This window comes from Phasianus colchicus, chromosome 4, assembly GCF_987193195.1.
Source record: "Phasianus colchicus chromosome 4, bPhaCol1.hap1.1, whole genome shotgun sequence".
NCBI lineage: Eukaryota > Metazoa > Chordata > Aves > Galliformes > Phasianidae > Phasianus > Phasianus colchicus.
The window spans coordinates 41746923-41759375 of NC_143439.1; the positions used below are offsets into that span (position 1 = coordinate 41746923).

General features: G+C 41.5%; 1 protein-coding gene across 5 annotated transcripts in view; it reads right to left on the reverse strand.

The window, feature by feature from the left end:
• Positions 1-7040: 7040 nt before the first annotated feature.
• PPP3CA (protein phosphatase 3 catalytic subunit alpha) overlaps positions 7041-12453 on the reverse strand; it is a 190039-nt gene continuing 184626 nt past the window's right edge. For 3 of the 5 annotated variants that reach the window (XM_090139323.1, XM_090139322.1, XM_090139321.1), the window contains 2 exons: positions 11977-12006; positions 7041-8838 (listed from right to left, as the gene is read on the reverse strand). In XM_090139323.1, the coding sequence (XP_089995449.1) occupies positions 8645-8838; positions 11977-12006 (224 nt within the window). In that variant the 3' untranslated portion in view covers positions 7041-8644. The remainder of the gene's footprint in view (positions 8839-11976; positions 12007-12453) is intronic. The other 2 variants (XM_090139324.1, XM_031608849.2) reach the window with 1 other exon arrangement.

Consider the following 12453-nt stretch of genomic DNA (forward strand, 5'->3'; position numbering starts at 1 on the left):
CTCTGTCACAAGGACGAGCTGTTGGCCCTGCAGAAACCACACAATGACCGGCACAGTTCAGCAGAGCACATTCTTTGGCAGCACCAGCCCAGCCACTGCATTGGGCCGGGAAACTGCATGAATCACAATCAAAATTGCACAAATCTTTTCCCCTTCGGGAAAAGCTCTTGCCCAGAGCTTCTGGCAAACCCATGCCCCTGCCATTCCCTGGGCATGGGAAACAATCCTCAACTTTTAAGCAGAGATGTCCGCCTTGTGGGCAGCTGGAGAATCTTCTGCAGTCTTGGAGTAAAAGGACGTGCTTGGCACCCAGCGTTGCTTCATACCACATCCTCAGGCCCAGCCCCTCATCATCCCTCTCCTTCAAAATGAGGTCCCTGCAGAAGCCATTTGCTCGGATAGCTCAGCAGTGCCTCACCCCCAGCTCAGCACTGCCTGCATTCGGGTTTCTCCAGGCCGGAATCCCCCAGCGCAGGCTGAGTCACCAGGGAGGTTATTTCTGGATTTGCTTTCTGGACTTAGGGAAATGCTGCACGCCAGCGCCCAGCTGCACTTGGAGAGGTGCACTGCTTAGTGAGCCTCGCACATCTATTTCCATGTGAAAGCACATGCATGAATCACTCCTTATAAGAAAATGTTCTGGAACAGAAAGGGACAGGAGAAACTGTTTGCTGAGGGAAAACTGACCAATATTTTTCCTGTGCTGTAATTAAATGGGCACATGAAAGCAGAGGAGACCATGAGAAACCCCATCTCTCTCCCTGCACATATCAGTGTTTTCCTACCATCACCTATTCCAAAAGAGCACAAATTGCTACCAGGAATAAAAAGCTAGAGCCCATCACCTGCAGGTGTTGCTCCTGAGCTTTGGGTTGGTCTTCATAGAACTCAAGACTTTTTTCTTTTTCCCCCACCTCCCAGATCAAACAACGGACTGTTGCATACTAACACATTGCTACTGCAAGGCATCACCTCAGTGTCCTTATTGTCACTAAGCACCATCTTAATGCCCTTATACCAATCCCTGTCATCCCTAACTTATTTCTATTGCCCACATGGCACAACAGCAAATGGACATTCCCTACATATTTTGGTCAGTGGTTCCCTTCAAAACTTTCTTTAAAGCTTTAGATATGATTACACTCAGTGATCAAGATCAATGACTGAAGTTGCTCCTTATTTATAAGTAGTTGTGTACTTAAACATTCTGCAAGCTTATTTTCAAAATACAACTCAAAGATCTGTTAAAGAGCAATGCTGTTTGACCAGTCAGCACATGTGGTATTTCTGCTGCAGCACTGGGAGAGAAACTATCTCAGTCTTCCTGGAATAAGTGCATTAAACTCTGCATTTGCTTCTGTCTCGATTCTGGTAGTTCTTGTTTCCATACCCTAAATCTTATTCTTGGCTCTCCTTCTACAGTCCCTTAGCCAATACATTAACTTTAAATCTCTCCCTTACCCTTATTGCATCATTTCCCTTCTTTATATCTTGCTCTTCCTATTTATGTGTCTGGAAAAGTTTGTGCTGCTTTTGGAGTGTGATGAGCAAAGAAGCTTAGCTGGACTTGTGCTGATTTCTACTGTACTCCTACACTTTTCTAGCAATTCCCAGCTTGCTTGGCTGCCAGGTCATTTTTCCAAACACAAAACAGTGCCACCTCTTTCTGATTCAATGGCTACAAATAGAAGACGTTTGTCTGCTGCTCAATCTGAGATTAACAGCACCCAATATTGCTCACCAATACTTATCACCAATTCTTGCACTAATCTTCCAGAGAAACTGAACTTTTGATGGTGCTCTCTAACATCATGACAAGCCATACCCAAATACAACACATCACACTTGTCAAACCAACCTTCCCCCATTCTCTCCTCTTAGCAATTGAAACAAAAGCTCAGCTGTTTCTTCACTTCACAGTCAGCTGCACCAGGCAAATGCAATGACCTGGCTCCATAAGTGGTAGGTGTTTCACCCCTTGGCAGTGAAGTTGTCCCTCTCTTTCCCCTGCTCGTTCCTTCTGCCCTTGCAGCAGTGAGATGATTCTTGCTCTCACCACCTGGCTGTGACCCAGTGTCTGGTTCTGCCAGGGCTGTAAGTCTCACTCAGGCCAGCCCATATTATCAGGCTGCCCCTTAAACTTTATCTCCCATGCTATTCCCTGTTCTCCTTTGTTGCATGCCAGCTTGCACATACTGAACCCTAGCATCTTCTTTAAGCGCATGTCCAATCTACGGTGAATTTTATCAGCCAAAATATGTCATTGCCTACCCAAAGCCAAGGCACACCATGCAGCTTCTGCATCCTGTCATCTCAGACCTGCTGTGCGAGTGCTCAGGTCTCCTCCAGCACTGTTACCATCTCCTCTTCTCTCACCTGCCTTCAGAAAGAAGCAAATACCTCTGAATTCTCCTGCCACTTCCCTTCCTCATTTGCGTCCTTTCTCTGGCTCCCTGGTTCATGGCTTGCAGGACTTCCCCGGCCTTCTGCCTAAATGTCAACTCTGCAGCTGTATTTACGCTCAGGTGGAGCATCAGCCTGATATTCCCTCCAGAATGCACCTTCTTTCCATTTTAGAAAAATGCAGTCCAAGTGCAAAGCTTATTAGATGCATACAGAAAGCAATAAACCACCAGCTGGCAGATAAACATTACCTTCTCCTCAGGCAACTTCCTCAGAAGGTTACTGCTTCTTCCCTGGGGAGACACAAGATCTCTCATTTATCTCATATCCTGGTAATACTCACAAATCTGCTCTACAGTAATGACTGTACACAAACCACATGCTTCAGGGCTTCATCCATTTGCCTGCTGAATCCAGGAAGGGACTATTTACCTCAGTAAAGGATCAGCCAGCCTGTTCTGATGACTTCTTCTTCTTCTGAAGCATCAGCAGCAGGTGGGATGCAATGTATGACAGAATCATATTGAGGTGGTGAAGAGGATATCCTCTTGTGCTGACCTATTATGCACATATCTGGATGATTTGTGATCAAAATTAGATTTGGCAGTAACTGCTGTTCCTGGTCTTTCACAGCTCTCTCAGACCAGCAATACCTTCATTTTCTCTTACCTTCTTCAATCTGTGTCTCAGTACATATTTCCACTCAGCTACTGCAGGATACCTCCACTTCTCTCATTTTCTGATTTATGGCTCCCATCTTTCTGACTTCCAAGGCTGGAAATGCTTTCTTCTGTCTTAAATTACTGGAACCAGCATATGTTGTTGAATCTAATAGCATATCCCAAAACCAGGGCAGGTATTTCAACTTAATCATGAATGTGGCTAAGGGATGGGAGCCTCTGAGTTGGAAGGACAGATGGAGGCGGGATTGTTCAGCCTGGAGGTGAGGAAGAACAGCACGGACATACCAATGTGTACAAACACATGATGCAGGGAGACAAGGGGCACAAAGTGAATATGGAGTACTAAATGCAAGAATACGTGTATATGGTTTTAAATAAATACCTAGATGTTGAGGTATTTATCAATACCTCATTTTCTTGATTACACAACAGATGCCTGCATGAACTGTTCCAAGGATGCAATAGTCAAAGGACAAAATGATCACTTCTTGCTCAAGTTCTGCTGCTGTAAAAATGAAACAGCTCCAAAGCTCCAGCAAACAGCCACACAAGCCTCCATCCAAAAGCAGGGATGAGCCCCTCAGCAACTAGTGATGGACTGTGACAAAGGAGTGGATGCTGCCCTGTCTGCCACCAAACCTGCAGACTTCTCAGCGGCAGCAAAATCAGTCCTTTAGCACATTCTTTGCCAAGCTGTATAACCAAATTCAAGTTTTTGACAAAGGATGACGGAACAAAGCCAACCCCTCCTTCTCCTGAAGCTCGTGCTGGAGCAAAGCACTGCCTGGAGTACACAGTTATTCTATAGCTTGATAAAACATGACAGCCTATAAAAAAACAAAAACTGCCCCCCAGTTATTTAAAATAAATAAATAAAGGAATAAATTAAAGCCTCATAACACATACATTCTATAATGCTTAGCAAGTCTGACACTGCTAACAGTCAGTTAAATCAGCTCAACAAGCCTAAGAAAAACCAACTTTCAGCTCCATCAGATCTTCCTTCTTTGTGTATCTGTGGGCACGGCTGCAGACCACTGAATTTTCACACCCTTGCAAACATACACATGTGAATGCACGTGAACTGGCATTTATTTTTTCTAAATCTATCAGGAACCAGAAAGCTTGCCCTTTTGCACTAAATGGACATTTTTAGCAGAATCAGACACCCTCTCAAAAAAAAAACTAAGAAAGTGATCTGCAGACTATTTTCAAAACAGCTGCTTTGGTGCTTGTGGGTATTTTAATGTTTGAAATAGCTGATTTTCACGTCCCTGTATTTGTGAAAGAAGTGTGAAGATGCATGGATCTGACTAATCTGAGCAGCAATACCTTGAAAAAGAAGGGAAATAGATTTCTAAGAACTAAAATTATAAAATTAGTTTGAACTTAGAAGGTTCAAATTTTTGTTCCTTTTGCTGTGAACTAAAGCCATGGAAGATAGATCAGGACTGTACTAAATGGGCAGCATCTTTCAGCTGCCTGACTTCAATTTAGCTGGCTACATTCTCAGGAGTAAGCCAAATTATGCCTAACCTGCTTGAGAGGCTGCAGACAATTCTCTGTTGGCAGTAAAAAAGCAAGTCAAAGAAAATGATGAAAGAATTTGTATCTGTGCGTGACAGCTGGTGGTGCTGGTAGACACCTAAGCAGGGTAACACCAGCACAGTCTGGGGGAAACCCTGGACAATAACCAAGACTGTCTTCTTCAAAGAATGTATACTAACAAACAGCTAACAACCCCATAGCTGCTGAAAAGGAAGATCATGGTAGTGCAGAAAATACACATAACTAATATATCATCTCCCTTGGTAGAAACGTAGCAGTTAAATCCAGTAAAGCCTGATGTAGGCACCAATGACAAAAAAAGAAACCAGGAAGGGCAGATGTACTTCAATGCGTGGCATTTTACTGAGTTAGGCCGTGACATCCAAAACAACCTTCTGCAGCAGGCAGAAGGACAGCGAGAAGAGATTAGATGCCCTAGAAAGATAACCTTTGAAAAACATTTTTGTCCTTTTAGAACTTGATTAGAGGCTGAATTCTGGTCTATATTTGATTACAGCCCAGAATATACCTCAGAGATGCCCAGAATGTGCCCTGCGCTAGGGCAGCAGGGCTCAGTCCTGCAAAGAGCTAGGCCATCTTACCTCAGTACACCAAGGACACTATTTCACACACACAGGGCATTTTTTGTTCTTCCAAGACATAAAAAGTTCAAAAAACCTCCTTATAGACTATGTGGAGTTTCCTAATGCAGTTCTCAGCCTGGGCTAACTTGCTTGCCCTTGAGCTCTATGGCATCTCATCTGCAGCAAACCCACAGCTGATTTTTCGCTCTGATGGTTTAGGTTAAGTTTACTGATTTGGAGATCTATGCAACACCACCACCACTGCTGAGGGAAGGCTCCTTTCCTCCTGGTAAACTGCGGTAAGAAACTGCCAGAGCCCAGTTAAACCAATACTGACAATATGATACACTGATGGATACAGCTCTGCTCTGTATCACACAAACTGGCTGCTGAGTGCTACTTCCGATGATTCTATAGAAACTCTCAGCCTGAAGGTAACCCACTCACAGCTGTTCAGCTAGCACGTACCTAGGGCTAACGTGGCAAATAAAACAATCACTGGGATTTACCATTACTTTGTACAGAAATAATTTGATTAGTTAGATGCCGCATGCCTCTTCTCTGTGTTTTATTTCTATACAATCTGAAATAAAAATTCTCTACAGTGAGGGCGGTGAGACACTGGAACAGGTTGCCCAGTGAGGTTGTGGATGCCCACTCCCTGGATGCATTCAAGGCCAGGCTGGGTGGAGCTGTGAGCAACCTGGTCTAGAGGGAGGTGTCCCTGTCTGAGGCAGAGTGGCTGGAACTGGATCATCTTAATGGTCCCTTCCAGCCCAAACCATTCTACAATTCTATGAAAAACTTAAATCTAAAATTGTTCCAGCTTTCTAGCCCTGGATCTTCTGAATTAACTATATTTTTCCCACTATTCCTACTTTGCCAAAATTAACAAGGTGCTGAGATACAGTAGAAAGAACATGTAAGAGAACAGGCACCACACCAACATTTACTAACGCTACCTGAAAGGAAGACTGCTGCAATACCCACTGCTGCACTCTTTGGCATTTTCCATCACTTCTGCACAGGATGAAAGAACTGTGGAAGGATGCTGAGCACGGTTAGGGAGAAAATGAGAAAAAAAATGCAGAGCTTTTACAATTCATCTCTGACTGAAAGAGAGAACATTTGAAATCCGATACGGAAAAGCATTGATTTTTTTTTCTTTTCCTAAAGGAACACTGAAAATGAAAATGATACTAATCCACCTTTTCAGATACAGGAGAAGAGATGGCTAAGAACATTTGTGAGGCCTGTCCATGCAATTTCCTTGTTTCCAAAGAGGACAGGATGCTAACTGCATACTGTAGTTACATCTTCATAATTCACAAGTCACAATGGAAAAAGGGGAACCTCCATTTGCCCCAGAGTTTTCTCTTTGCTGTGGAAGTTTAAATGAGTCTTTCTGCTGTAATTCCCCTGTAAGTTTAGATTTCTAGTTACAAATCTTCTAATTAAACAAGTCTGCAACAACTGTAGGGGGGAATAAAAAAGCAAATTTTAAGTACAGGGCCCTTAGATGAGAGAGGAAGTGCACAGAGAGCACGTTGTGCACTCTGCTGGTGGGATGCACCGTACTCATTTTACAGAAAAAACAACTTCCTAGGTGGAATCGGGGGGGAACTAAACAAACAGGCAGTATGCAGAGCAGTGTAGAACAGCTAGGTAACTTTTATTTAAGTAAAGAACTGACCTTGACTTGTGAAACATGTCCTTCTTCCTTTATACAGATGGTCTTCTCTTGTCCAAAGAGAAAGAGAGTAACAAATGCGCGCGCGTGTGTGCACTTCTGTGATGTAGTCAGCAAGAAAGAGAAGAGCACTTAAGTTCATGCACATTTTTATTGAGTAGTAATATAAAATGCTTCTCTCATTGTTACAAGTGCATGCTTTTGATTGCCAACATTTCGAAGTCAAATTACAAAGGCAAGGCTGTAGGCTGTAGTGAATTACTTGGGCACTTATACAATTGTTAAAAAATATCAATGGACCGTTTTGTTTAGTTTTTCTTTTTAGAATGAACCAGTCGAAACCCGTAACTGATATACAAAGGGAAAAAAGTGAAAAAATTACACATTTTGTGGCACATGACAGAACATAACAAAATGACTAAACCATTATGACATTAACAGTTATCATGCATTTAGAATTTCACATGTAACTACAAACTTATTTAAATTTCACAAGGTTTGCTAAACATGCTACCCATCTATATGTGCACTGACAAGCTCATGTTAAAAACTTTAAGAATACTCTTCCCCTTAGATTTTTCAAAGCTTTTTTTCGATTACAAAATTTCAAAGGCATTAAGCATTTTTTTTTAGAGAATATAAAGTACGCCAGTATACATACATTTCCAGTATAAGTCAGACCACTAAGCGCATTACAGTCCCATACAGGCCTATACAGCCATTTTTTTCTTAAAAAACATGCATAGGCAGATTTTTACAGAATATAGATGCTTTTCACTGCACTTAATATGGTGTCTTGTTCACTATACTTAAAAATGCACCACTCATAAATATTTAAATTCAGCAAGCCACAACCAAGACTTGATTTACCAAAAAAAAAAAAAAAAGAAATAAAATCCAAAACAAAACCCAGAAAACCCCCCAAACCAAACCCTCCTAATTATAAACAGCAAAAAAAGATTTATGTTACCATAATTCCAGTTTTTTTTTTAACAAAGAAAAGGATAATTGCTGCCAAATTAGTAAGATAAGTGTTATATTTAAAGAAGGGCATTGAAGCACACTAAAGAAACCTGAGGTAAGCATAATCTGTACAAAATTAATCCGTCTCTCTCTCTCTCTCTCTCACTCTCTCTTTCTCTCTCTCTCTCTCTTTTTTTTTTTTTTTTTGGCATTTTAAACAAATTTCCAACATTCTTTTTTTTTTTTCTTTTTTTTTCTATATTTTTAAAGACTGCCTAATTTATTTCATAGCCATTGTCTGACAAGAGTAGCAAAACATTATCAATAAATAGTCCTTATTTAGTTTGTACATTTTGTTAAAAATGCTTTGATGTCGTCCATGTTTAGTGCTGCAACTGTAAACGTACAATAGTTAGTAAGAAATTAAACAAAGTTTTCATGTCCAGTAACATAACAAAAGGCCTTTCAGTAACATATCTAGAAGTTCCCAGTGCAGTAGGAAAACATGTTCATTCCCCTAACTTTGCAATATATACCAGCATTAGCTTTCAATTTTCTACAAGCATTTTAAAGGCATGTCCAAAGGAGGTGTCTATCCCCCACCCCCCTCCCACCAAATTAAAGTTTACGATCTCTTCGGAGATGATTTTGTAAACCGAATCCAACACCTGGCCCCCAGAGCGAGTAAGCTATTATCAGAGGCAAGAACATCCAACTGCCAATGCGCAGCAACCCCATCGCGCCCTGCAGCTCACCCCCCGCCCGGGCAGCGGTCACTGAATATTGCTGCTATTACTGCCGTTGCTGTCAGTGCCATTAGTCTCTGTGGAGATTGCCTTGTTGATGGAGTTAAGGTTGGCATCAGATGGCACATCTCTGCGCGGAGGCATTCGCTCATTAATTCGATCTAAGCCTTTGGCCTCTTCGAAGCTAGTGATCTTATGCTGGGGTGAAAATCCTTTGATAGCTAAATAAAGGATTATTAAAAAGTAAAATTAGCAACGCAGAACTCTTGTCAGTTTTTCCCCCAATGAACGCCCTTCTTTGCCAAGAAGGCAACAAGAAGATCTGACAACATAACAGAGTCCTTACCGTGTACACAAAGAGCTGGGGGTGAACCACCGCCACCTCTGGCAAACCATCTCTGTTTCTGAACAAGATCAACTTTCACTACTTTGTCGGTCATTGGGGTTCAGCCTAAAACACTCTGAGGCTGACATGAAACTACAGGCCGTAATGCGGAACCATTCCGAGGGCACAGTGGTGGCCCAAGTGAGTTGGCATTTGTTGTCAGGGCATACAGCCTGGAAGACATTGTGACCCACCATAATACCCTTTTATTAGGGAGAACTTCCACGGAACTTTCAATGGTCGTGCACATTAAGACTAAGGGGCTGACCGTATAAGGGGTTGCCCTGCATTCTTAATAACACAGGCAAGCTGCTTGCTGGTCACTTGGGGCTGTTGCCCTCTCCAGCCTCCCTGGACTTTTAGAAAGCAGCTCGAGTCTAACAGCAGCAATGCTGTGCAACACAGACTAGGGATACCATCATTTTAGCATATTGGTACAATTGAAATTTGAAAACACATTCACAGAGGACCAAAGTTCCAACTGGACCTGAGGACTTTTGAAACGCCTTTCAGCAGCAGCATTGATGAGGCCAACATTGACCTCGGAAGACAGACGCAGGCTTATGAATGTATTCACAGACTGTGATTTATTTATTTTGTCTGTGATTGAAGAATTTAAGATATTTAGCTTTAAAGCAAAAGAGAATAAAGCACTGTAGGCAAACAGCAGGTCACAGCCCCACAGACAATTTGTAAAAGCCTTCTATGTGTCTTCCTCTTATCTACACCAAATCAGTGTGCTGTACTTCCAGAATGCTGCTTGCGCTTTTGTTATGCCTCTAACTTAACATGCCATATAGCAGAAATGGTGCGTTAGTACCAGGAAAATGCAAACTCCCTGGGAAGCAAAATGGCAGGGGAGTTTCAAAGATCAAATTCAATGTTCCTTCCCACTCTTTATCTTCTCCCCTCTCTATCCCAAAGCATCCCTCCTCCAAAATGCAGTCCCGGTTCCAGACAAGCTTGAACTTCTGCTAAAAAAGAAAACGCCAAACAAACAAAACCAAAACCCCGAACCCCAAACATCCCTGGTACCAATCTACCACTCCTTGCATTTAGTGGGAGCGAGAAAAGCGTTTTCATGCTGGTATTTTTGCCAACCATTCCTGTGAAAATGGATACATCCTGTTTGCCTCAGGATTTAGTTCCTTAACCAGTTTCACAAACGTTAGATTGGAACTTTGAATTGCATGGTTTTTAACATGTATCATCCTTCAACTTAGAAAAACAACAACATAATGGCGATTAGTCAAGTGAGCAGGGATGGAGCAGTGAAAACAGAACAGGCCCTACAGTGAGTTTTTTTCCAGTATTTCATCTTCTACCACAAAAATGAGGATGTCTAACAAGCACCCAGGCCAATCCCTTAAAGCAACAGTTTAATGGATGGCCGTGTTGAAACTGAAACACTTGCTGTGTTCTGGAGCCGGCAAGTAGCACAGCTCAGTTGGAATTACAGCAATGGAGCACCTGGTGTCGTCAGGCCCTGAATCAAACTCCAAAGGGACAATTAGAAAAGGACAAAACATTTTCTCCATCATTAGCTTCGTCTGTGTAGACTTTTAGACTTATCCATTACAACTGTGGTTACTGTGTCTAACTAGTGAGGACAGCAAATCAAGAATTAACATGAGGAGTGCATCGTCCTGGAATGGGATCAAGTTCAATCAATTGCACTTCAAGCAGACACATTGTCATCTGTAATACTGAAGAAGGTGCTCTGCTGCAGTTGCTGGTCAGACAACGAGTATTAGCAGTTTACATTGAGAGTATACTAAACACAACACATAGTCACAGAAAATCACAGAAAACAGCCAAACTGTCAACGAGAATGCACACTGCAGATTAGAGATCGCCAATAGGAATAGATAATTCCAACATAAATAGCAGCTTACTCACTGCTATTTAGAAAGCAGTTGTATTTTCTCTTACTTATTTGTTCTATAATTTTATTCACTGCTTTACAAAAATCAAAAACAAATTCAACTGGCCAAAAGGGCACATCTCACCAACAGACAGCAATCATCAGATTTTGTATATTTATCTAAAAAAGTACCCACAGAAAATTTGAGAGGGGCAAGAACAAAATACAACTGAAGAATTTTGTTTTAAAGGGGAATTATGAAAATTCTTCTTCCAAAAATTTATAATGCTGAATGAATACTGTAGATCTGCATCGCAATATGCAATTACTTTGGTATTAACTGAATAGTTAAAAATTGCTTATGGGTAAAAATAGAGGCCTGTCCATAAAGCATCATAGTTTTTGATGCTAAACACTCAGCTATCTTCTGAGGCAGCCAGACACTTTTCATTTGCAGCTAAAAGAGTGCTAGCGTTAATGGTTGCTCTGATGTAAATATCCAGTGTGTAAACTGCCACTACCAGAGGAAGCAGACGTCTTGCAGACAGATGCCTCGTGTTGTTTTACTTAAAGAGAAACAGAAATGTGCTGAACTGTAACAAAAGACCAATAATTTCTTTTTTTTTTAACTAGTGAACTAAAAGAAAAAAAACAACAAACCGAAGGAAAAACAACAAAAGGAGAAAATATTAAAAGGCTGTGTGTTTTCCTCGACTAGAGATTGCTGAGAATGATTAGAGGCAGAGACAAGACCCAGCCTTCAGCGTACAGCTTTGGAGCTATGTGTCGCAGAGCATTTACGAGCTGCTGCCGAGTTATGTCCCTCAAGATCCAAGTCCCCTGATCTCCTACTGCGGCATTACTCAGTGCTTGGTTCAACACACAGAAATTCCAACAGGATCGTAACTTTCAGAAAGAAAAAAAGACGACAACAACAACAACAACAAAAAAAAACATTTTCCCCTTTAAAGCAATTACATTTTGGTTAATACCGAGCCACAATTGTTAGCCCAACACCCACACAATCTGTACAAGCTACAGCAAAATGAATACACCCAGCAGAGCCCTTATCTGTTGTAGCACCAACAGAAAGGGGACTGGCCAATTTACCTTCATCAGCCTCAATAGCCTCAACAGTAGCTGAAGAGAAGAAAGGGGTAGCAAAACGAATGAGAAAAATGAGCAGAGGATTTTAACTCTAAGAACAAATCAGTGAACAGCAAAGGAGCTAAAACACTAATGTTACTGTAAGTGCTGGATTTTGGCAAAACAGACACACACAGAAATGCTACATAAAAACAGTAATTTGCAGATCAAATTAAACTGAAGTGTTTGAAACAGAAAGATTCACAAAGTTTATAAAAGCGTATTAGAAAACTTTTCTTTGAACTAAAAAAAAAATCATACAAAACAAAAATGTCTTCCATATTGCACACCTGATCTGCACATCTGACCTGCAATGTTTACTGTATGATTCTCGTGGCTTCAAATAAGAGCCATTTGATTTGCAGCATCAACAGATAATGAGAAACAGCATAAAGCCATCACTCCAAATTCATACCACTTACAAAGTTGGTTTGAAAAGTG